This window comes from Lynx canadensis, chromosome D3 (genome assembly GCF_007474595.2).
Source record: "Lynx canadensis isolate LIC74 chromosome D3, mLynCan4.pri.v2, whole genome shotgun sequence".
NCBI lineage: Eukaryota > Metazoa > Chordata > Mammalia > Carnivora > Felidae > Lynx > Lynx canadensis.
Window position 1 is genome coordinate 31720852 of NC_044314.2, and position 26988 is coordinate 31747839.

At 36.4% G+C, this 26988-nt stretch overlaps 1 protein-coding gene and 1 long non-coding RNA gene across 2 annotated transcripts in view; one reads left to right on the plus strand and one right to left on the minus strand.

The window, feature by feature from the left end:
- PIK3C3 (phosphatidylinositol 3-kinase catalytic subunit type 3) overlaps positions 1 to 26988 on the minus strand; it is a 148297-nt gene that overhangs the window by 48048 nt on the left and 73261 nt on the right. Inside the window, exons 13-20 of the mRNA XM_030335994.1 lie at positions 26049 to 26116; positions 19556 to 19661; positions 17934 to 18050; positions 14735 to 14866; positions 11148 to 11276; positions 10225 to 10294; positions 8400 to 8464; positions 1802 to 1886 (exon numbers count right to left, since the gene is read on the minus strand). Coding sequence (XP_030191854.1) covers positions 1802 to 1886; positions 8400 to 8464; positions 10225 to 10294; positions 11148 to 11276; positions 14735 to 14866; positions 17934 to 18050; positions 19556 to 19661; positions 26049 to 26116 — 772 coding nt within the window. The remainder of the gene's footprint in view (positions 1 to 1801; positions 1887 to 8399; positions 8465 to 10224; positions 10295 to 11147; positions 11277 to 14734; positions 14867 to 17933; positions 18051 to 19555; positions 19662 to 26048; positions 26117 to 26988) is intronic.
- On the plus strand, positions 10786 to 12920 carry LOC115528141. Its single transcript, XR_003973158.1, has 3 exons — positions 10786 to 10806; positions 12418 to 12419; positions 12854 to 12920. It is a non-coding gene; the product is annotated as an uncharacterized LOC115528141 (long non-coding RNA).

Below are 26988 nucleotides of genomic sequence, written 5' to 3' on the forward strand. Positions count from 1 at the left end.
GACAGAATGACAAATGACCAGCTTCCCAGTCCAAGCCATCAGAAACCAACAATTTCTACTTTCTGTTTCTTAGAATACTTCCTCTTGGAACCCAGCTCTGAGAACCCCAAGCCACAGAGAAGCCACGTACAGGACACTTGACAGACAAGTCTTGATATAAAAGACAGTATGAACTATGAACTGTCATGTGAGTGATCTTAGATGTCCTGCCTAGTCTTTAGATGATACGTAATTTTTTCAGAACACAGAAAACAAGAGTTGAAGGTCAAAAAAAAATAGGAAAGAAGAGAAAGGGGAAAAGGAAAGAAGAAAAGAAGGACAGCAGGGAAGGAGAGAAAGAAAAGAGAAATACAGAGTTGGGAGAGCAAGGGGAACTAAAAGAAATAATACATTTTCTCTAGAATGTTTCAATAATTTTTTTTTAGTCTTTAAATCTAAATACACTGTACATGGTCATTTTTAAGGGAGAGCACAGTTACACGTACCACGTTATATTCCTTCAGTAAAAATACAATTAAAACCATAAAGGATTTTAATATACACATACATGTTTTATTTCAGTGCTTTTAAAGTTCCCAGCAATATTACATTTTCTTTATACTTCTCAGCCAACTAGATGTACTTATTTACATATCATCTAGTATAAATTTGGGAGTAAATTATGTTGTCTAAAATAATCTGGAATACTACCTCACAGGAACATTGTGAAAAATTTTTAAATGTCATGTATAAGAATCAGTTTATAAGCCATTAAATGATATGAAAGTTTAAATACAACTGTTACATGTGTCTAATGTCCCTTACCTACTTTGCCTTAGGTATAAATAGGAACTTAAAACAGGAACAACTTACATACCATATCCCATCCAGGGCTAACTCTAGTGTCAACTCCTTTACTAACCCTCTTTTAAACAATCTAGCTATTAAAAGCAAAAACAAATAAAACAAACAAACAAAAAACTGCTTAAGAAAATTAAAAAATCCTCTAGAACACAAACTTCATGAGGATAGGTAGGCATAAATGGTCGAAACGATATGAATTAATCCCTCTGGCATTCTACTACCTACCTATTTCCAGGAAGGGACCATAAAATAAAGTATCATGAGAGGCATCCTCCTAACATAGCTCTTGAGATTTATCTAAAGCATAATTATTGCTGAGACTTTTCCCACAGTCTCTTTAATTGTAGTTACTCAAACACAGGGAAAATCTTGGAGAAAATTAACAGCTTCCAGGAAGAGATAACTTGTAATAATAACACAGTTAACTGATTGCAAAGATACATTCACCAAAGACTAAACAGAATTTATACCTTGTTAATTACTATTATGTCAAAACATTAATTGACTTCTTCTATCAGTATATCTTTTAGTCATCTTCTTATAGAGAATTGAAATGTTATGATCTGAATGTCTTTGTGGCCCCCAAAATTCACATGTTGAAATCGTACAGCCCAATGTAATGGTATTAGGGGGTGCTTAAATCATTAGGGTAGACCCCTCATGAATGAGATTAGTGCTCTCTAAAAGGAGAGTCCACACAGCTCCCTAGCCCATTCTGCCAGATGAAGATACAACAAAAAGTCTTCTCCCCAAAAAGGGCCGTCAACTGACCAAGTAGGTACCTTATCTTGGACTTCCAGCCTACAAGCCACCTAGTCTCTGGTATTTTGTTAGAGCAGCCCACATGGAGTAAGATAAAATCCTACAATGTACTAATGTGTATGAATATAGCAACATCAGGATAGCCTATTTCCTTGACTTCAGTGCATCAGTGGAAACTAGAGCTTGAAAAACTTACCACAGCTTTTAACATAAGTGTCCATAACTTCAGCACTGATTCCATTTGGTCCATTCTCACTCGGTGCATATTTTCTAAAGAAGTTCTGAAAAGATATAATTTACATGTTTACAAACTCAATACAATCCTTAACAAATCAGACATTTTGCAATTGTAAAACATGACCAAGTGCCTGGCCTCATGTTTAGTCAATAATTACAAAATGTGGACTTTAAAAAGCATATTCTAAGAATCAGTCTTACTACTGTGCTTGCAGACAGTTAAGATAAAAAAAAGTATGCTGCTACTTTTACACCTTAGGGAAAACATTAGATGAAATGAATTTACTTTTATTTCTCTATACTCTATCACTTTTTTTTTTCACTTTTCTTCTGAATGTAAACAATTCAGAGGGGTTTTTTGTATCATACATTCTCCTTAAAGTGAACATGAGTTATTGAAATTACTTTTTAAGTGTAGCTACTGAAACACTGTTAGCATTAACAAACTTCCAGTTATAAACCAAATAAGTCACGGGGATATAAACTACAGCACAGGGAATATAGTCAATAATATTGCTTATAATAACTATGTGTGGTCACAGACGGTAACTAGATTTATGGTGATCATTTCATAATGTATGTAATTGTCAAAATCACTGTGTTGTACACCTGAAAGTAATATAATACTGTATGTCAATGATACATCAATAATAATAATTAAAAAAAAAAGCTCAATAAAAATGATTAGAAAGTGCCAATAATTCCCAGGGGAAATTGATGGAAAGATAAATATAAGAGAGATGCTAACTGAACAAAAGAATTATAGGGACACAATACATGCACTAGAGTGTCCAAAGAGTCTGGAAACAGTGGGGAAAATAATGTTTTGTTTTGTTTCTGATTACCAACTAGAACTATTCCCTTACATGTAGATGTCAAAGAAAAACAGAATATACTATTTGAAAACACAAGTAACATGCTGTTTAAAAAAAAAAAAAAAGTTTACCCTATGTTTCAGCTTTTCTGAACACCCTTGGGCTTGACAAAGGATCTATGCCTAGAATATATAAAGAACTCCTATAAATCAATAAGACCCAAACAACCCCAGAGGAAAATGAACAAAAGATGTAAATAAGGACTCCACAGAAGAAATGCATAGCCTACGCATATATTTCTTAATGTTCAACCTGTGATAATTAGGGAAAACTAAAACTACAATACCAAATTTAAAAGTCTGACAATATTAACATTAGGCAAAGATGTATAGCAATGAGAAACAGAATAACTTCCCAAAAACAACTATTTTAGAAAATACGTTTTAATTGTCTACTGAAGTTGAACATGAGAATAACCTCTGACTCAGCAAAACTATTTACACAGATCAGACATGAAACCAAGAATCAATATACCAACTGCACTGTCCTTATTTTACCAAATCACAACTGCACACAGCAACATAATAACTAATAACTTTATTAAATAATAATTTCAGTTAGAAACTATGTTAAAGCTCTACATACACTTCACCTCATTTTCAGATACTAATCCTAGAGGCAGATACTATTAAATTATTATCCAAATTTCACAGATGCAAAAACTGAGACCTAAAGGGTATGTTAGGAGGTCAACAACTCCGACAAGTTTGTTAGATGGAATCATAGACTCAACATATGGTTGTACCACAAGTGACACTTATTAAAGCAAAAGTATACACAGTAGAATCAGGACAGGGAAAATACACGGGCAAAGTCTGGAGAAATCCATGTGTCAGCCTCCTGGCTCTCTTCTATGAGGGGATATGCTGAGCATACTTACTACTTTTCTCCAATGCCAATTTAAAAAAAAAAAAAAAAAAGGCAATAATCTGGGTGCAATGTTTCTGTCCAGGGAAGCCCATTATAGACTCAGCACTCAAGGTTTTTACTGGGGGCTGGTCATAAAGTCACCCTCTGTCTAGCAACTGTTAAAATTCAAGAAGGAAAGCAAGTTGTTCACTGTAAATCAAATTATTTGTACAGTCTAGGCACACTGAACCACTCTTATCAGAGAACACAGGAATAACACACTGAAAGCCAAGTTCCCAGATACCAGTCAAAGGCTAACTTAGCAAGCAGACCTTTGTAAAGGTAATAGCCTCAGGTCTGCTCTGTTAACTCTTCTGTGCACAAAGGGTTAAGAAGTGACTCAAGGTTACACAGCTGGAAAACTGCATAGCAAAACATCAACCCTAGGCAGTTTAATGTTCTGAGCCCCAGCTATTTGCTTTTCTTTTTTTTCCCATTCCCCCATTCACCCCCCTGCTGCTAATGTTCTGTTTGTTCTCTACAGTTAAAAGTCTGTTTTTTGATCTGTCTCTCTTTATTTCCTTTGTTCATTTGTTTTGTTTCTTAAATTCTGCATAGGAGTGAAATCATATGGTATTTGTCTTTCTCTGACTAGCTTATTTCACTTATCATTATACCCTCTAGATCCTGCCATGCTGTTGCAAATGGCAAGATTTTATTCTTTTTTAATTGCTGAGTAATATTCCTGTGTGTGTGTGTGTGCAAGCATGTATCATCGATTTTTTTTTTTTTTTTAGTTTATTTAATTTGAGAGACAATGAGCATGAGCATGGGAGAGGCAGAGAGAAATGGAGAGAGAAAATTCCAAGCAGGCTCTGATCTGTCAGCTCAGAGTCCAACTCGGGGTTCAAATTCACAAACCGTGAGATCATGATCTGAGCCTAAATCAAGAGTAGGATGCTTAACTGATTGAGCCACCCAGGCGCCCTAGTATCTATTCATCTATTGATGGACACTTGGGCTGCTTCCATAGTTTAGCTATTATAAATAATGCTGCAATAAACACAAAGATGCATATATCCCTTCAAATTCGTGTTTTCATATTCTTTGGGTAAATACCCATCAGTGTCAATTACTGGACCATAGGATAGTTCTATTTTTAATTTTTTGAGGAACCTGCATACCGTCTTCCTCAATGGCTGCACTGGTTTGTATTTTCACCAACAGTGCATGAGGATTCCGTTTTCTCCACATCCTCACCAACAATTGTTGTTTCTTGAGTTTTTGAGTTTAGCCATTCTGACAGAAATGAGGTAATATCTCACTGTGGTTATGATTTGCATTTCCCTGATGATGAGTGATGTTGGGCATCTTTTCATGTGTCTGTTAGCCATCTGGACGTCCTCTTTGGAGAAATGTCTTATGCCCATTTTTAAATTCAATTATTTGTCTATTGGGTATTGAGTTGTGTAAGTTCTTTATATATTTTGGATACTAACCCTTCATCAGATATGTGATTTGCAAATATTTTCTCCCATTCAGCAGACTGTCTTTTAGTTTTATTGGTCATTTCCTTTGTTTTACAGAGCTTTTTTATTTTTATGTAGTGCCAACAGTTTATTTTTGCTTTTGTTTCCCTTGGACATCATCTACATACAACATCTAGAAGGATGTTGTTACCAGCTGATGTTAGTAAAATTAATGCCTATGCTCTCTTGTAGGATTTTTACGGTTCCAGGTCTCACACTTAGGCCCTTAATCCATTTTCAGATTTAAGAAAGTAGTCCAGTTTCATTCTTTTGCATGTAGCTATCCAGTTTTCCCAATATCATTTGCTGATGATACTTTTTCACATTGCATATTCTTGTCTCCTTTGTCAACGATTAACTGATCATGTAAGTGTGGATTATTTCTGGGCTTTCTATTCTGTTTTAATGATGTGTATGTCTTAATTTTGTTCCAGTACCATATTGTTTTGATTACTACAGCTTTGTAATATAATCTGAAGTCTGGAATTGTGATAACTCCAATTTTGCTTTTCAAGATTGCTTTGACTATTTATGGGGTCTTCTGTGGATCCATACAAATTTTAGGACTGTTTGTTCTAGTTCTATGAAAAATGTTGTTGGTAGTTTTTTAAGGGATTTTCTTTTTTTTTTTTTAGTTTATTTTGAGAGAAACAGAGACATCATGAGTGGGGAAGGGATAGAGAGAGAAGCACAGGGAGACAGAATCCCAGGAGGTACTGCACTGTTAGTACAGAGCCTGACGCAGGGCTCAAACTCACAAAACTGTGAGATCATGACCTAAGCCAAAACCGAAAGTTGGATGACGCTTAACTGACAGAGCCACCCAGATGCCCCAAAGCTGTTGGCATTTTGATAGGGATTGCATTAAATATGTAGAATGCTTTGAGTAGTATAGACATTTTTTTTAATGTTCATTCATTTTTGAGAGAAAGAGAGACAGAGTGCGAGCAGGGGAGGGGCAGAGAGAGGGAGACACAGAATCCCAAGCAGGCTCCAGGCTCTGAGCTGTCAGCACAGAGCCCAACGCAGAGCTCGAACTCACAAACTGCAAGATCATGAACTGAGCTGACATTGGATGCTTAAGCAACTGAGCCACCCAGGCGCCCCGACTAGCATAGACATTTTAACAATATTTGTTCTTTCAATCCATGAGTATGAAGTGTCTTTCCATTTCTTTGTGTCATCTTCAATTTCTTTTATCAGTGTTTTGTAGTTTTCAGAGTACAGGTGTTTCACCTCTTTGGTTAAGTTTATTCCTATGTATTTTATTATTTTTGGTGCAATTATAAATGGGATTATTTTCATCTCTTTTTGTTGCTTCATTATTAACGTATAGAAATGCAATAGACTTCTATACCTTGATTTTGTAGTCTGCGACTTTACTGAATTCATTCATCAGTTCTAGTAGTCCAATATCTCTGAAGAACATGGATGCAAAATCTTAAAAAAAAAAAATTGGCAAACCAAGGGGTGCCTGGATGGCTCAGTTGGTTAAGCATCCAATTTCAGCTCATGAATCCATGATTTCATGGTTTGTGGGTTTGAGCCCTGTGTCAGACTCTGTGCTGAGAGCTCAGAGCCTGGAGCCTGCTTCAGATTCTGTGTCTCCTCTCTCTCTGTCCCTCCCCCATTCATGCTCTGTCAATCTCGCTCTCTCTCAAAAATAAACATTAAAAATAATTTTTTTTAATTTAAAAAAATTAGCCAACAGAATCCAAGAATACATTAAAAAAAAAAAAAAAAGTCATTCACCACAATCAAGTGGGATTTATTCCCGGAATGCAAGTGTGGTTCAATATTCACAAATCAATCAATGTGGTATGTCACATTAATAAGAGAAAGAATAATTTTTATTCTTAAAATTATCTTTGCATCATTTTTATAGATGCAAAAAGCATCTGACAAAGTACAACATCCATTCATGATAAAAAGAAAAAAACACCCCAACAATGTAGGTTTAGAAAGAACATACCTCAACATAATAAAGTCCTTATATAAAAATCCCACAGTTAACATCATACTCAAGGAGGAAAAACTGAGAACTTTTCTCCTAAAGTCTGGAACAAGACAAGGATGTCCACGCTCACCACTTTTATATAACATAGCACTGGAAGTCCTAGCCACAGCAATTAGACAACAAAAAGAAATAAAAGGCATCCAAATTTGTAAGGCAGAAGTAAAACTTCCACTATTTGCAGATGACGTGTTACATACATAGAAAACCCAAAAGACTCTAGTGAGCATGAATGTTTAACTACAACAAGTGATTATTCCTTAAACCAAAGAACAATATAACCACTTGCTTTGCCAAGAAATGAGAATAATGCTCTTCTGCAAATCTAAACTCCATACTGAATTACATGCTAAACTGGGAAAGACAAAAACACATTGTAACAAATATCCCCTGTCAAGTCCGTCCTGTATTAGCTTTCATTTCAGGCATATCAGGTTTTTTTGTGTAAATTACATACATTCTTCTTACACAGGGAAAAAGAAAGTCATATTTAAATTGGGGTGCCTGGGTGGCTCAGTCGGTTAAGCATCCGACTTTGGCTCAGGTCATGATCTGGCAGTTTGTGATTCGGGCCCCACGTCGGGCTCTGTGCTGACAGCTTGGAGCCTGGAACCTGCTTCAGATTCTGTGTCTCCCTCTCCTTCTGCCCCTCCCCAGCTCGTATTCTGTCTCTCTCTCTTTCAAAAATAAATAAAACACTAAAAAAATTTTTTTAAATAACACAAATTAACCATTAAGATGTGATAAGAATTGATCAATGTCTTTAAAGTATAAAAATTTTCAAAGACACACATGGCATAATCCTAGGAACTGCTCACCTATTCCTATATTAAAGGACAGCAACAAGGTTGGGGAAAAGAGGGGTCTTAAAAACAAATGAGCAAAACATGTGTGAGCAAGAGCATGTAGTACTGTTCTGAAGAACCATAAAGTTCTTTGGAAATATATTTGGAAATAGCCAAATGTTAATTTGTAGTTAAACACACTGTAGAATTTCCATAATTTGGAATATAAGATAACTATAAACTAACAAACTTTTAAAATTTATTCCCGCTCCCCTATTATGTGCCAGGCACCGTTTAAGGAACTAAGCATCTGTACATACTAACATGGAAGAATTTGCAACTTTTAGTATTATTCACTTCTGAGAAAAGGAAAACAACTCAAGGAAAGAACAGTGATAAAATGAAACATGCACTTTTAACTCTACACACTTTTTATGAAGATTGAACTTTTTAAAACGATATTATATTCATGAATTACATAACTCATTTAAAATTGGTTCTGTACCTGAATGCTTCCTTCTGTATCAAGAACTTCTGCAACAGGAACTGACTGGATAAACTGCATGAAGCCTACACAGAAATACATGCACTGCATTAAGCGCAACACTGGTTAAGCAATAAAAATAATAAGGGTTCTACTAAGAATAACCTTCATTTTCAAATGCATACACTGCATACTCAAATGACTTAAAGAGTCTGTAAACAATATATTAAGTTTAGACTGGCATTTGAGTCATAGGAACTAGAAGTAAACTCTTCTTTCAATTAAACTGACTTAATCTGTATGTTTCTCCAGGGCAATTTCTATTACTGTATACACACACAAAAAGTAATAGCTAAGCTTCTTAAATATGCACAAAAATTTCTTCTTTCTGTACTTTTATAACATATGCCAATTAAAAATATTCCAAATTTAAAATCACTTTAAGAACTCTGAAATTATATAATATCAATCAACTAAGCCTAAAACTGCATTATGTTCATTGCCTTTTTTATCTAATACTCCATGTTCTGTCATTTCCTGGAAATGACAGAAGTATAAATCCCTTAAACTACCAAAACGGAAGAGGACATTATGAAAAATCAAAGTTGAATGAAGGAAACTAGCGTATACTCCTTTAAAGTAAGAAATGTCTCATTCATTCCTGTATCACAAACAGGGAATAGTGTGTATCAGTTCACTTAAAAGATATTTACTGATTTTCTCCCATGCAATAATAAGTTTGCCAATAAAAAACAGAGCTTTGACCCTGCCTTTATACACTGAAGAAGCCTGCAATTTTTACTGGGATAAATATTATGAATAAAAAGGTACTGTGAAAGAGAATAGTGTAGGGAGACCTAAATTACCATAGAGATCAGAGGGCATCTGATATTTGAGCCATGCTTTGAAGGACAGTGAAAGTTAATAGGTAAAGCTGTGAGGAAAGGATGCTAAAGATAATGATCATAACATAAATGAAGGCCTTAAGGCTGAAAAGAGCATGGTGCATTCGAGAAAATGGAAGGTGGCCCATGTGGCTAATGCCTGGGAAGCAAGGGGGAGACTGGAAAAAGAGAGGCTTGAGAGACAGGTACAGGAGTGTGTCACAGGATGCTAGAACTTGTAAAACAAGCTAAGGTTTTTGACTTTGTCCAAAGAGCGAATGGAAGTGAGTAAATCATTTTATGCAGGATAGTCAAAGATCATATGTGCACTTTAAACAAGATCATTCTGAAAGCGAGAAGAGGAATTAAACCACCACCAAAAAGATTTGAGGGTGGCCAGCAGAAGGCCAAGAAACCTAAAATGGATACTTTTGTTTTTCCGAGGTATCGAAGGGTGAGAAGCTCTGAGAGTATCAAGACTATGGAATTGACAATAGGCTGTAGGCAAGCATTCCTAGGGAACTGTCTATCAAATTTCCAGAGGTTATTCAATCTCAGAAAGACTTAGATGCTATCATTCTATATTTAAAAAAAAAAAAAAAAAAAAAAAAAACTAGTTCAGAGGCAGCATCATTGCTGAGTGGCTTTTTTTAAGAGCACAATACAAAGTCACTCTGGGTCACAGTAACTCTCAAATGATGATTCTGGACACAGATTAGTATGAAAAAAACTACTGTAAATTATAACCAGTTTTGAAGCAAAGAAATACAGTGTAAAGGTATTAATTTGTCTTACAAATATGCTGATTTCAAGAGGGAGCCAGGGAGAAAGGGAAAGAGGCCCAGTCAGCCTTCAGTGCTACAAATGAATTCAATCTCTAGCATTCTTAACTTTCAATTAAAAGAGGAAAAGTATACTTATTAGACACTCAAATAAACAACCATGGTGTAAAATAAACTTACCATGTTTTGTACTTGTGGCTAATACCTTGTAGGGTGTCAACTTCAAATCCAGATTTTCTTTCCGTAGCAGCTTTTGATCAAATGATAAAATACATTAACCAAACAAGTATAAAGATTGTTCTGAAGCAGTCTTGCAGGTAAGTATTATAATAGCTTATTATAAGAGATTATTAATTGTACTTTGATCATCAAAAATAAATTTATTAAGCACTTACTTGATGGAATGTCAATTTTTTTAAACTTATTCTAAATCACTGTCAATAGTTTTCAATCAACACTGGGGGTCTTCCAACTCATTTATGCAGCTCTTTCTAGTCACAAAGTATTTTAGAACTCAGAAAAAAAGGAAATGAGGACAAATACGTTCCTTTAAAAGCCAGAGGCAGAAATGCAATTTAAAGAAGAAAAAGATCTAGTTGACTAAGAGGAAGGGAGTTACTAAACTCTACATCAAGAGAACTTAACTGAGAAAAGAGTTTTAATAAAAACGAACAATTGCAGGGGCACCTGCGTGGCTCAGTCAGTTGCACAACCGACTTCGGCTCAGGTCATGATATCCTGGTTTGTGAGTTCAAGCCCCACGTCGGGCTCTGTGCTGACAGCTCAGAGCCTGGAGCCTGCTTTGGATTCTGTGTCTCCCTCCCTCTGCCCCTTCCCCACTCACACTCTATCTCCCTCTCAAAAATAAATAAACATTAAAAAGAATTTAAAAAAAAAAGGAACAGTTGCAATTTCATTTTATACCCAACCCAAGAGTCACTCTGCAGTGCATAAAAACAACTAAAGTTGTTTAAGGTCAACTGGAGATTGCTGAGCTTCCTATGATTGCACCTGAATGTTAAAAAAAATTCAGTGTCCATTCACTGCATATATACTAAACCAAAATTAAAAAATGGTCCCTGCCAATATAAAGTTATAGTTACCTTGTCCATGAGTGAAATGATTTGAAGAATAAGTTGATCTTGGCGTAAATCATCCCCATGCTTAAATATAACTGGGTATTTGCCCCCATCTTCTGTCTTAAAAAATAACTGTGCAGGCATAAGAGCACTCTGAAAATAAAAATATTGTTTTCAAATATGGATGTAAATTAATGCACAAAGATCTACCACGCACATAGGAAATGCTGACACATAAGGTAAATAGGTAAGCAGAACCTAAAGAAACAAAATGGGCTGACAACAAGACACAATAGGAATCCTTGAAGAAAACTACGAACTAGCTAATACTCAGAAGATTACATAGCATATAGAGCAAAAGCTCTGGAGTCAGTCACAGATGGGAATCCAGGCTCCACCAGGTACTAGATGTTGGATCTTGCACATATTCTTTACCCTGTTTCCTCATGTGTAAAATGAAGGTAACACTTCCTCTGCACAGCTGCTAAGGTGATTAGAAACCATAGAGGAACAAGAGTCTGGCACCACGCCTGATACAAAGCAGATGTTCTATCTATGTTTGCCATCATCATTTTAGTATTACAGACATAAATGAAATAAATGAGATAAAACTACAGCATAAAAGTGCACCAGATAGAGTGGTGCCTGGGTGGCTCAGTTCAGTTAAGCATCCGACTCCTGATTTCGGCTCAGGTCATGATTTCTCGGTTTGTGACACTGAGCCCCGCTGACACCATAAAGCCTGCTTGGAACTCTCTCCCTCTCTCTCTGTCCCTCACTTATGCACACACACTCTCCTCTTCTCACAAAATAAACAAACATTAAAAAAAAAAAAATGCACCAGGTAGAAAGTCATGAGCCATGGTTACTAATAGCAGGCATACGATTAGTCATGCAGCTTTGAGACTCAAACTCCTCTTTTATAAAATGAGGGGAGGTCTCAAATACCTATATATTTTATTCTGGAATAATTATATTTTTGCCCTGAATCTTTCCCTTAACTAGCTGAAATCTCCAATGTAGCTTATAAATGTGTCTAAATCAATAATTAATGGAATTAAACTCACTTTAGAAACCACCTCATGTGGAGTAGTAACACACTGAGATACCTACTTGGAGATAAAAGGTCAGAAAACTGTTCAGAAAAAGATGCCCTATTAGTTTAGATCACTGAGGGGAAAAAAATCCTTTAATATTGAAATTGGAAAAAATGTATGATAGTCTAAAGAAATGTGTCTGACAAAGAAAGCCATTACAACCTTAATTTACACAGGTGATGAGAAATAACAGAAAGAAGTATCAGACAGAGGGATAAACAGACAAATTTGGGACAGAGCAAATACAAATACATAAAATGTTAACAAAAGTCAAACAGAAGGTATATAGAGTTGTTTACTGTGTAATTCTTTAAACACTGCTGCATGCTTGAAAAGTTCCCCATAAAATGAAGGGGTAAAAGGCATCAAAAATGCTTCAGTGAATATATGTTTAGAACTTACAACCTCTTGTGTATTAAAACTCTGAATTTTAAATTATCTTAAATTTGGAGTATCCTTTTATCACCTCAAGCAAAAATACATTTTATAAATTACCTCAAAGGCTTTTGTGACCCAAAAAATGATTAAGAGTTACTATGACTGGGGTGCCTGGGTGGCTCAGTCAGTTAAGCATCCCACTGTTGATTTCAGCTCAGGTCATGATCTCGAGGTTGGTAGGATTGAACCCCACAGTGGGCTCTTCATTGACAGGGTACCTGCTTGGGATTCTCTCTCTCTCTCTCTCTCTCTCTCTCTCTCTCTCTCTCTCTCTCTCTCTGTGTGTGTGTGTGTGTGTGTGTGTGTCCCTCTCCCACTCCTGCTACTCTCTTTCTCTCAGAGTAAATAAATAAACTTTTTTAAAAATACTATAGTAGAAAAGCACCTGAGAGGCTTAGTCAGTTAAGTTTCTGACTCTTGATTTGGGCTCAGATCATGATCTCAAGGTCCTGAGATGGAGCTCCTCACTGGGCATGGAGCCTACTTAAGATTCTCTCTCTCCCTCTCCCTCTGCCCCTCCCCGACTCCTGCTCTTGTGCATGAGCTCGATCTCTTAAAAACAAAAAAAAAAAAAAAAAAAAGAATTACTATGATAGAGTTGTGTAGTAAATACCCTAAAACCATTAACCCTAAACTCCAACCCAGAATTTTCAAGAATGCTCACATACTTTAGGGTTGGAAGAAAAAAAAAAAAAAAACTGAGTATCAGGATCAAAAATACATTTCATGGTATTTTATTGGCTACCCATTTTGTGCATGTAAGACATAATTATCTGCATACTTCAGGAGAAAATGGGTCCAGAATCTACCTAACAATAGTGGCAGGTATATTCTTATACTCAACTCCTGCTTTCAACTCATCCTGTTTCAAAAAATTGGTAAAACTACCTTTTTGATTTACTGCTCTCAATTAGTCCTCAGGGAATGTGAATATTAGAAGCTGATCTTGTTTGAGAGTTCAAGTCCAAAGGAACACCAGTTGTATACAGGTATACTGGTTGTTAATGTCTGTGTGCAACTCTTTACATTTCAGCTTCCAGTGGGTTGTAAGCACAAGCTGAGAAATATTTGCATTTTATCTCCTGTACCAGTATTTTTCAAATTGCAGGTAATAATCCATTAATGAGATTTAAAACCAATTAAACAAGTTGCAAGTTAAATTTAAAACTTAATGGAACAGAATAATTCTTAAAAGAATAGAAACTATCAGAGTCCATACCATGCAATAAGGTTCAGTGCTGCTTTATAAAACTCAGCCTTTCAGTTGAATGAGATGTGCAGCCATAGGCTGCCTTTAAACACACCCTTGAAAAAATTCCAAACTACTTCTTACTATAATCACACCCCTTTTTATATTCATAAGTCATTGTCCTATGAGCCCTTTCTTTTCTGGATACAAAGTAATATCTGAGTGCAACTTATGCCTTGTACCCCTAGAATCACAAAACTTAACCACCAGGTATCCCGGAGACCATTCTTTATGATGCCCAACAGATAATGATGCTTCACAGCTAATGCTGCTCACTCCTTGGGACTAAGCGGAAAAAGTGGCTGCTACCAGCTCTTTCTAACTATCCAAGTCGTGGCCAGCCAAAAGAAGCGTGACATGCTATAAAGGACTAATGAGAATTACTAGTTGAAGATACAAGAAGAAATTTAAGTCACAAGAACAGATATCAGATCAAGAAATGTTAAAAAAGGTTAACTGAGACTGTTACCACATGGATTTATGAACTGAATGAGTAATATAAGTTTTGCAATTATTTTTTTTTTAAAGCTTACATGGAAAAAGTAGGTGTGGTTCTAATTAATAAAAAGTTCAAAAATTAAAGATTAAAAAATCCAGAGTTTAAAAAAAAAGTGTATTTTACACATTTCACATAAAAATGCCTACTGATAATACAAGATCTTTAAATCAAGACACATTGAATAAACAAAAGACAATTTTTTATCTAGCATGTACTAAATCAAACAAAATTATAGATATTGTCTGCAACGCAATCATTGTTGAAGGGAGTGTTTTTGCTTTACAGAATTAGGTTCCAATGATATACATTAGATATTCATCACAATTACCTTAAATAGTGTAGCTGTTTCTGGGATTATTCCTCTAATTTTCACCTGGGGTTCTAAAGGCAATGGGATAAGTTCCACATCTGACAAATTCATCTTTTCATTGTCTCCAAGCAATGCCTGTAGTCTCTCGTTCTAAGAGAACAAATCAGAAAGAATTGAGCTAAAATGTAAAGGTAGTTTATAATATACAGGGTAAAGACATAAAAACTAATTCTACTAACTTTAAAATGTTTGCAAAGCACCATAAAATTATGTGCAATGCATCATAAAGGAGGGGCGCCTGGGTGGCTCAGTCGGTTCAGTGTCCAACACTTGACTTCGGCTCAACTTCTCACAGTTTACAAGATCAAGCCCCAGGTTGGGCTCTGCGCTGATAGCACAGAGCCTGCTTGGGATTCTCTCTCTCTCTCTCTCTCTCTCTCTCCCTTTCTCTCTGCCCCACCCCAATCACACACACATGCACGTGCTTGCTCTCTCTCTCTCTCTCTCTCTCTCTCTCTCAAAATAAATAAACTTTAACATAAATAAACAACTAGAGGCACCTGGGTGGCTCAGTTGGTTAAGCATCCGACTTCAGCTCAGGTCATGATCTCACTGTTTGTGGGTTCAAGCCCCACATCGGGCTCTGTGCTGACAGCTCAGAGCCTGGAGCCTGCTTCAGATCTGTGTCTCCCTCTCTCTCTCTGCCCCTCCCCTGCTCATACTCTAATCTCTCTCAAAAATAAATAAACATAAAACAAACAAACAACTAGAGTACTGCTGCTAAAACCAAAGTCAGGTCACGTCACTCTTCTGTTCAAAACTCCCAACAGATTCTACGCTAACTCAGTGTTTAAGTCATAAGTCCTTGTAATGACTTACGAGGATATATTCCATCTGTGTCCCTATTATCTCTGTCCTCCATCCTCATCCCCTACTGCTCTCCCCCAGTCTCCCTTTGTTCCAAATACACCGGGCTTCTTCCTATTTCACACATACATCTCTCTATCTCTCGTGCGCATGTACGCACGTGCGCGCACACACACACACACACACATACACTCTCACCTCAGGGCTTTTGTACTTGGTGTCCCTCTGGCTGCAATGGTCTTCTCTAAATATTCACATGGCTCGCTCCCTCACCTGCTTCAGGTCTTTGTCCAAATGTCACCTTCTTAGTGAGGTCTTCCTGACCACTCTATTGAGAAGTGAAACACTCACTGCCTTACTCCTCAAACCCAGCACTTCCTACTTCCTTTGCTGCTTTATTTTCCTCTGTAGCATACAACAGTATCTAGCACACTACATATTTCACTTATTTATTCTATTTACTTTCTCCTCCAAAACTCCCTAAGAATAGAGATCTTTATGTTTGCTGCTGTATCCCTAGATCCATGCTGTAGGCATGCCAAATACATTTTTATACAACAAATACATGAATATTACCACCTAAAGAATGATAAAGTGAAAAGAGAATACTTAACAACACTCAAAATGAAAGCTTTAAATTTTGGGGGCGCCTGAATGGCTGTTGGTTAAACATCCATCCAACATTGGCTCAGTTCATGATCTCACAGCTCTTGAGTTCAAGCCCCGCATCAGGCTCTGTGCTGACAGCTCAGAGCCTGGAGCCTGCTTCAGATTCTGTGTTTCCCTCTCTCTCTGCCCCTCCCTGACTTGTACTCTGTGTCTCTCTCTCTCAAAAATGAATAAACATTAAAAAAACTTTTTTTAAATATTAGGCTGTGTGGTAAAAACAAAAGTTATTTCAGGAAGCTTTAAGCGATGCCTCAAATAGGTAAGGAGTCAGTTATCCTCCAGGATAGCTAAAGTTGAAGTGTAGCCAGAGACTCATGTGTGTGCCAAAAAGAAGAGCACACCACACAAAAACAAGCTGGTTGAAATCTATGCCCCACACTGACAGCCACAGGAACAGACATTCCTGCAGGTGGGTGTGTGGGATCACATTGCTCCCTCACACAGGCACCTCTGGGGAGAGCGGCTCCAGAAGGAACAGCAGTAGGGATTTAGTTATTTAACTTTGGTTTCTTATTTTTCTCAGCAACAACAAAAAAAAGGTCATCTCAATAAAAATGTGTTTCTCTTCCGCCTATTTTCTCCTTCTTAACCTTGTGAATATTATTCCTTACACACATATCTGTTAGCATTTCTCTTTACAGCTGATCCCCTGCCTTTGAACTCCTGACTCAATTTTTCACCTTTTCCTCTCTCCACCTTCCTCTCACAAGTCTGAAGAACAACAGTAAAGTGTGTTGTGTTCTTTTACAAAGATCACTAAGAAAGATCTGCCTGTGATGGGATAAGGTAAAGAGAAGATTCAGAGTGAATCCTTCACATCATTTGGGCTAGTGATGAGGAAAAACAACATATGAAGAACAAATACTCATCTATTGTCATCAAGTAGAAGCCTTACTTGATGGAAAGATCCCTGTTCTAGCCATGAGAACAGATGCGAAGCCAGTGAGGTCACGAACAACTAATTCTGCAACCTTGGGCAAGTCACTCTGGACTTTCATTTTCTCAGAGTGCTTCCAGTATCAATGATCTGTACAGGTCCTTTCCACATCAAACAGATTATATTCAAAGATGCTAAGATGCTAAAATGAGACCCAATAAAGCACTGTAGATTAAAAATATGGACATAGAGGGGCACTTGGGTGGCTCAGTCAGTTAAGCGTCCAACTTCAGCTCAGGTCATGATCTCATGGTTCGGGAGTTTGAGCCCCCACATCAGGCCTTCTGCTGTCAGCACAGAGCCCGCTTTGGATCCTCTGTCCCCCCTCTCTCTCTGCCCCTCCCCCACTTGCACTCTCTCTCTCAAAATAAATAAATAAACTTAAAAAATATACATGGACTTAGAATGCCTAGGAACAAACCCCAACTATAGTATTTACTAGCTGAGGATGGTAGACAAATTACTTAACCCCTCTACCCCTATTTGTTCTTATAATTGAGATAATAGCATCATCTAACTTACAGAGTTGTTGTGAGGATTAAATCTATCTATCTATACCTATATAGATATAAATTCATAAAAAAGGATCCTGTATATAATCAATACTTATAAATCCTCCTATTATTATAATTGCATAAGAATTTCATAAAATAGATCAACCCAAAAAGATAGTACCAGGACTCAGTATTTTATGATACCAAGACATCATTAGTCAAAAATAAAAAGCAAAGCCCATAGGTTTACCTTTTTCTTACGATTTCCGCTTTCACGCTGCACTGCCTTCATTAGATGCACCAAACGATCTACAAACGTTTGCTGAGCAGCCAGTAAAGAACGCATAACTCTGACAGACTTATCACCCTGAAGGGATTCAAAGGAAAGGAAAATTAGTTCTGTGTAGCATAATGATCAGGGTTTCTTTAATAGCATGGGTGATCTTTATTTATTCTTCTAATAGCTACAAACTTCAATACAAAGTGAAATTGAAAAAGATTAATTATCTTGATTCAGAGATAATGAGAAAACTGCTAGCTTATTTAAACACTGCCAACTCTTCCAAAGTTGAAAATTATCTGAGTCTTCAGCGAATACTAATCTATCAAAAACAGCACTTTTTTTCAAATACAACCATGTGATAAGATAGAATTCATTCACCCAAAATGCATTCGCTCATTGACTCAGTAAGTATCTGAAAGCCTATGATGTCTTTAGAAATGCACTGGGCATATGGTAGAAACAATATCACTTTCAAGGAACGAAAACTCTACTGGGAAAAAAAAAAAAAAAAAAGGAAAGCACTCAAATAGCAACATAATGCATGCTTGCTTCGTAAAATGTAAGTTATAAAAATTAAATGCCATAAAGTCTTATGTAGTGAATACCCAGTTCATAAAATATTATAAAATAATTTTCTCATTTAATCTTCTCAATAAACTGATAAGGGTGGCTTATCAGTATAAGAGCAAATGTTATCCTCATTTTGAAAGTGAGGAAATTTAAGCTCAGAGAAAATGAAATTTCTTCACAAGATGACAAAAGCTGTGACAGACTGACGTTAGAAGAGACAACCAAGTACTTATCTGCCAATAAGCTAAATGCAGAGAAGTTCTGAGAACTATAGAAATGTTTAGGCTCAAAGAGCTCAATAAGATGTGCTTTAAAATTTTAAGAACATGAAACATGAAACTGCAGATAAAAGATGCTGTGAAGTAATATACTTCTGTAGCAAATCACAGATCAATGATGTGGCAGTTCTCACTGCCCATGCACCCTCTGCTGGCTGCACTGTGCCACAGTGCTTTAAGAATCACAACACCTAAGAGGAGAAAATGGCTTTACATAGATTTTAACAACCGTTAAGGAAGCAAAAATATAAGTTATGTAGTAAGTACCTGCAATATGACCATTGTCAGATTTCTAAAAATGTACCTATCTTGATAAACAAAATAGAAAAGACAAAGGGAAATAAAAAAGCAAAGTTCTGGAATTTGTTACATGTATAGTTTTATTTCATTAAATCAGAAGTCAACGAACTTCCTGTAAAAGATCAAGGAAGAAACACTTTAGGTCTTGTTGGCCATACAGTTTCCATTTCAACTATACAACTGTTATTGCAGTGCAAAAGTGGCCATAAACAATATGAGAACAAATGAACATGATCATGTTCCAATAAAATTTTACATATGAACACCAAAATTTGAATTTTACATAATTTTCAAATGTCACAAGATATTATTCTTTTTGGTTTTTTCTACCATTTAAAAACATCAAAACCACCCTTAGCACATGGGACATACCAAAACAGGCAACAGACCAGATCTGGCCCATGTACGGTGTTTTTGGCAACCCCTACATTAAATGGTTACCTTCAACAATGCTTGGCTGAATCGTCTCATTACATTTAAGTACATCTCATGGGTCTTTGGATCTCTCTGCTGAGTGTCCTGATCTTCACATTCCACTATCACATACCTTAAAAATTCATAAGAGGTGAAATGACACTCAGATTCATTTTGTAAATACATATTCTTTTCCACAAAACTTGATTAATTCACATTTGCAAAAAATAAGTGGAAGAAATGAAACATATTCTTCCATCACTCTTTAAAGGTGGAAAATTAGGGGCACCTGGGTGGCTCAGACAGTTAAGCATCTGACTCTTGATTTTGGCTCTCACAGTTTGGGAGTTCAAGTCCCGAATTGGGCTCCATGCTGATAGTGTGGAGCCTGGTTAGGATTCTCTCTCTCTTCTTCTCTCTCTGCCCCTCCCTCACACACATGCAGTCTGTCTGCCTCTCTCTCTCTCTCTCTCTCTCTCTCTCTCTCTCTCTCTCTCAAAATAAATAAACTTTAAAAATTTTAAAAACAATAAAAGTGGAAAAGTAGGGCACATATACAACCATTTATAAAAAAGTAAATTAATAACAATAACGCCTTAATTTGTATAATATCCTAGATGTTCTTTTGATGCCAACATTTTCTCCTAATACTTTATAAGGTACATACAGCATTACCATCCTCAGAAATCATCTAAGCTCCCATGTCTACCAAGTAACTCAAACAATATTTTCATAATCTGTGTAATACTTTTGGTATTACATATGGCTCTCTTATTTTGAAAACTACTCTGAAGCTAACTTCTCATTTACATACTTTTGCAAAATAATTTTAAAATGTTTTTTTTCCCATCCAATCTCCCCATTTCTCAAAAATCCATATATAATCATATATAAATTTGTGTATCACAAAATTATGGTTTTAGAGGGTTAAAGAAATTTTTAATATATTTTTACACCCGAACTGCTTATATAATTGCCAAGTCATATAACCACTGATCTGAATTAGATCTCAGACACCAATGTTTTCTAACTCCTCTCATAGGAACAAGCCATACTAACAAACACATTTTATATCACAACTCAGGACACACAGCCATGTGGGTACACGCAGATGCAGATGCCCAAAAAACAGAAAAAAAGTTTCAAAAATACTCTATAAACAATATGTTAATATTTGCTACTCTGTTCTATTTCATTTTTCTTTAAATAACAAATGCTAGACTGTGAGGCTTTAAATTGATTTCAGTGATCAATTTTTTAATATTTATTTATTTTTGAGAAAGAGAGACAGAACACGAGCAGGGAAAGGGCAGAGAGAAAAGAAGACACAGAACCTGAAGCAGGCTCCAAGCTCTGAGTTGTCAGTACAGAGCCCAATGAGGGCTTGAACCCATGAAACGTGAGATCATGACCTGAGCCGAAGTCAGACGCTTAACCTACTGAGCCAACCAGGTACGCTGAAAGAGAATCTTAAGCAGGCTCCATCCTCCGTGTGGAGCGGACAGGGTACTTGATCTCACAACCATGAGATCATGACCTGAGCCAAAATCAAGAGTTGGGTACTCAACTGACTGAGCCACCCAGAAGCCCCCTAAATTTTTCTTCTTTAAACTATCTTCATAATGTTCCACCTGTATTAACAAAAACATCAATGGTTCCCTCTTGACTACCGTTTTAAATTTTAATAATTATTTATTTTTGACAAAAAGAGAGAGACAGAACATGAGCAGGGAAAGGGCAGAGAGAAAATCTGAAGCTTGCTTCAGATTCTCTGAGCTGTCAGCACAGAGCCCGATGTGCGGTTCGAACTCACGAACCATGAGATCCTAACCTGAGCCCAAGTCAGACACTTAACCGACTGAGCCACCCAGGTGCCCCTTGACTATTTTAAAACAGTTTCTGTGGCCCCAAGCATCTGGTTCAAATGTCCACTATCCTCAATGTATGCACACACACTGCAGTCAGGTCAGTCCCCTAACCACTCTTAGTATGCACCCACTTGGTGCTCTTGCTCATGTTGTAGGAATTTCCAGAAAGACCTTCCAGTCTCCACCTTTCCATATTCTACTCACCCTTCAAGTACAGGAGACACTTGATCTCTTCTAGGAAGTCTTCACAGACCCTGACGAGTTCACTCTTCTGATTTCCTAGAATAGGCCTTGCCTCTCAGACAACTTGTGCTGATGTTACCTAGCTCATCACTGTTTCATGTGTTTAACTCTTAGTTCCCTTCATAGATTACAAAGAAACTGATGCCATATGCCATATCTTAAAATTTTTCAGCAGCCCCGGATACACCCCTAATAGTCCTACACACAGAAAAATTTTAAGGACTGATAAAAGTAAAAGCCTCTCTACCTCCTCTATTAGCCAACCAGTGCAATGGTTTACCATGATAATAGCAGCTGTTCTGAAGTCGTAGAGTTGCACAACCTAGAATTTTCTGTAAAGTGGAATGAAGAACTGAATCATGACTTTACAGCCACCATATCATGTTCCCAACAGAAGTTCTAAGCCAAAAATTCAAGAAGGCGTTCTTTAATCTTGAATCAAGGAAGCCTTCTAGAGCCACAGGATACATATGACTAAATAGTATTTATACTAATAAAATTAATTAAAATCAAACAAAATTAAAAATGTAGTGTTTCAATCACACATTCTACATTTCAGGTGTTCAGTAGCCTTATGTGCAGCATTATAGATAATTTCCATCAATGCAGAAAGTTTCATTGGACAGCTCTGTTGTAGATGAATAAGCTAGAACAGTTAAGATAAACTCCTATTTCCTATTCACAGTATTCCAAAATGTTTGGTCATTTCAGGACACTACCTAGGAGTGTTAAATAGACAGTGATTCTAAACTATAAAACTGCCAACACAGTCCTATTCAAAACCTATCCAAAACTTTCCATCCTTTAAAGTCCTTGACTATCTCCATCACCTTAGTATACTAATTGTCTTTTTCTGTGTGTTTACACAGAAATTCACTTCCAAATGAACAATACAGATAACAATCCAGATAACATATAGCCATTGCTTTGTTCAGGTCTCCCTGACCACCAAGTAAACACACAATGGTCATAGCTATTTCCTTTGACTGAGGGTCTACATTGATGCTCATGATAAAGGTCAAAACTCTTCCAAGCCAAAGTTCTTCTACAAAAAGAAAAGTCCATCTAAAATACAGATGACAGTGTCATTTATATCATGACAATTATATATGAAGGACAAATTTAGATCAAGACTAAAAGACGTAGATTTGAATCATTTCTGAATCTTCTGGTCACAGCAGTAAGTAGATTCTACAAAGCACTCTAAGGTATTCCCTTGAAACTTATCATCTTCAAGTAGAAATGCAGACAAAACCGTCCAGGTACCCATTGTAAGATGACATCAGTGGGCTACCTGCTTCCTGGCAATTTCATTTTGTGAGGTAAATAACCTTTATTACCTTGAAAGGTCTTAACAGTCATACAAAAACATGTCAAAGCATCCAAAGTTTACTTTCAATTTCGACATACTGGAATAGCTATAAAAATAAAAAAGTGGAACGATTTATAGATCCTGATGCCTAACACTTTACAGATTGGAGACTATAACTCCCCTCTGTGGCTTAAAAGGTTGACACTATTCATTTTAAAAGGATTGTCTGTACAACTATAGGCCCCTAAGGATTCAGCTATAGCAGGAATCCCATTTAAATCACTGGAAAGGCAACAAATGAAAAAGGAAATTCAAAATGTTCAGAAGAAAATAGCACAATCAATTAAAGTTTTTATGTTATATAATAAGAGTATGCTTAGAGTGAGAGGCCTTGAAATGTTACATTTGATTAATATTTTTATACTATTTTGTCCATGTTCAAAGGAAGAGAATGATCATTTTAAACCAAGTACTGAAATTATTTTCCATGTTTTTACCCAACAATCACAAAAGCAGTGTCTACCAACGTCAGAAGCCCCCATCAATAGCTTTTTCCTCCCTGTGAGTATTTCTGAATATGTAATATGCAGACTGTAACTACAGGAAAAACAATTACTCCTCTGAGAAGGAACAGACACAGCACATGCTATTGCTTCAATGAATCAGAGATATAGCAGGAAAACACAAATCAAATCTAAGTTTGATGGAATGCTTATAAGACTGGGAGTTGGAGTTGCACTTTGTTTATCATCTATGGAGAAAAAAAAAGCAATCTTTCTGAATGGAAGCTACTGCCTTGTTGGAAATTGTTCCTCTAACAGGGTTCCTATTGTTTAGCTGTTTTCAAAATGGTTTGAAAATTTTCCTACTTGAAATAAGAGATCAAAGTTTCTATCACAACTAACTTGAGATTCTACAATGAAATCTGGTCTCCAATTAAATCTGAATACAGAATTTTAAAACACCATTTAATCAGTATATGCACACATAGCTCTTACAATAGTGACTACTCTAGACTATAAATTCTGAGCCAGAGAAAACTCTTTATAGATAGTGAGAGAAAACAAAAATACCTATAAAGGAATTTTTAAGTAAATGACTTAAAAAATTAAAACTTGGGGCGCCTGGGTGGCGCAGTCAGTTGAGCGTCCGACTTCAGCCAGGTCACGATCTCGCGGTCCGTGAGTTCGAGCCCCACGTCAGGCTCTGGGCTGATGGCTCGGAGCCTGGAGCCTGTTTCCGATTCTGTGTCTCCCTCTCTCTCTGCCCCTCCCCCGTTCATGCTCTGTCTCTCTCTGTCCCAAAATAAATAAAAAACGTTGAAAAAAAAATTAAAAAAAAAAAATTAAAACTTAATTTAAAAATACCTGAGAAGCTTGTACTTACTCAAAAACTCAGCAACATGCTGAGTGCTACATTTTTTTTTTATTTCCTTTTAAATATTTACTTAGATGTTCATGAGGAAATTTTCCATAACACCAGTGAATAGACACACATTTAAGAAATTAGATTGGAATATGGAGAACATTAGGAAGCAAGAGATTACATTACAAAGAAATAGGTATTTGTTAATATGTGAATTTCCAAGAAAACTTTTCAAAATAAAAATGGTGATTAACAACTAGACAAAACATTCTGTGGGTGTTTTTTAAGGACATACTGAAAATTATTGTGAAAGAAATGTAGTTTTATGAATATTATATTACACTGCTAAAACAAAAGTAGGAACTATTTTTCTTTCCATTACTAAGATCAATAGGGAAAAAAAAAGTACAGGTTCCAAAGCATTGGGAGGGGGGGGAGGGGGGAGACAAATTTAGTTACAATTGTTGATAGCAGTTTTTCTTCATCATAAAGGGAACCATAAAGGTTAAAACTAAACAATTATTTACTGTTTATGTCCATAATGGACAGCTATGTTTGTTTAAGAGTCCTCTGATTTAGTTGCCTATTTCTTGGCTACAAGGGCAGTGTCCAAAATAACATTATGTTTGGAGAATGGGGGAATGAAGTTAAGGCTTGATTTGATCTACAGCACAGTTTTCCAAACTCAGTCTAAAACAAGACAGTATTTTGTTTCATTTCTTCATGGAAAGCAAAATGCCTCATTATACTTCAAAAATAATGAGTTTTCAAAATGGGTATCTATTCATTTCTACTGTTTAAACAAACACAGTCAAGGAGTATTTTAGATCAGAGATAATTTCCATAGTTAAATACTATCCAGTATGTCAATAAGTTTAAACATTTCTGAATGTACAGAAGGCTTCAGGTAAGGCTGGCCCAGCTGGCTTGGACCTTCATTTGCTCTATAAAACTGGATAAGTCTCTCTTGTCTAGTGTTTAAACATTGTGCCTTCTTTCATTTAACCAATATATTACTCATTGGGGCTTAAGCTACTTGTCCTTTACACTTTAATATCCTGTGACAGATAAAGGGAGCCAAGCCTCATATTACTTGTGTCTCAGGAAGTCAGTCAAACTTTCTATGGCCTTAGTTTCTCTTCCTTCAACTCAAAAGGGAACCTTTCTCATGTAAAATACAGATACTTCTACTTGCCCTATTTAACTTCATGGGAACAAGTGAGAAAAGGTCACTGAAAGTATTCTATAAATGACAAAGTGCTAAGTAAATGATCTAATTCTAACTGAGGTTCTACCCAGTTGAGTTACATCATGCCTCTCTCTGCCTCAGTTTCTTCATTTATGAGAGAGGTAACTTCAAATTCCAACTTCCTGTGTTTGCATGATTCCAATGTTTTGTTAAACAATGTGAAAATACACACTCCTGAAGGACTGTGATGTATCATACTTTACTTAAATAGCATAAAAGGCAAACAGACATCAAACTGCAAAACCATTACCCAGTTTTATCTTAGATCGTGGCAAATCAGTAAAGGGAAGACAAACAGTGGTGCCAACAAGCATTTCCACGAGCACAGTTGTAAAGAAGCACAGCCAGAGAGATGTAAGTACTACACTTAGGCTTTTGATGACTTCTTATACCTTATTTTAAACTGCCTTTATGTTTATAGTATGGGGAAAAAAATAGTCCTCACCAGTAATAAGAAAATAAACAGAAAATTATTTCACATACCAGTATAAATAATTAGCCAGTGTTGAGTTTTTGCAGGCTCTTGATATCAAGAAGGTACAGAGATCTTGCTGAAAGAATTAAAAGAAATGTATATTTATTACCATCTGCTAATAACAAGAAGGAAAGAAGAGAGTCTATGTTTCTCTATCGTTTTGATCTACATATCTCGTCACAGATCAGATTTTCACACATCCATCTATCCCACCATCCCTTCATCCAATATTTATTCTCAGTCAGGCAGAATATGAGAGGCTAACGACATCACAGTTCACAGAGTTACTTGTCCTACTAGAGTTTAACACTTCGTGGAGGACAGACATCAAAAAAAGTCAGAGGAATAATTCAGATCACAGGAGGTCAGAAAAGGCAGCGAAGGGGATGTGATATTAGGCAAGACCAAAATGACACTATGTACAGGGGCCCTAAACTTGACTGTTAAAGAAATTTTAAAGAGGCCTGGTAGAGCTAAATATGGTGACCATGAAAGTAAAGGAGGTTGAAAAGGCAGGCAAAGCCCAATTGTGCAAGACCTTTAAGGTCATACTATTGAGTATGGATTTTTGTCTGCAAAGCAATGGATACCGAACAAAAGGTCTTAGGCAGAAGAATGAGATGATCTGATTTCTATTTTATGAAAATGACTCCAGCTGCTCTGAGAAGTATAGGCCTGAGATCAGTTAGGATGCTTATTACAGTAGTCTGCAAAAGTGAACCTTGAGAATGAAGATGGAGAGGAAAAAACAGATTTTTAAAACATTTGGGAAGTATAATTAATAAGACTTGCTGACGGAAAGGAAGAAGGAAGGAAAAGAATGGACAGTAACTTCCAAATGTATAGGTTTAACAAATGGGCTGATCTGCTACTTCACAGATGGAAATTCCAACTGAGGAACAGGTTGGAGTGTGGGGAAAGAGTTGTATTTTGAAATATTAACTTTGA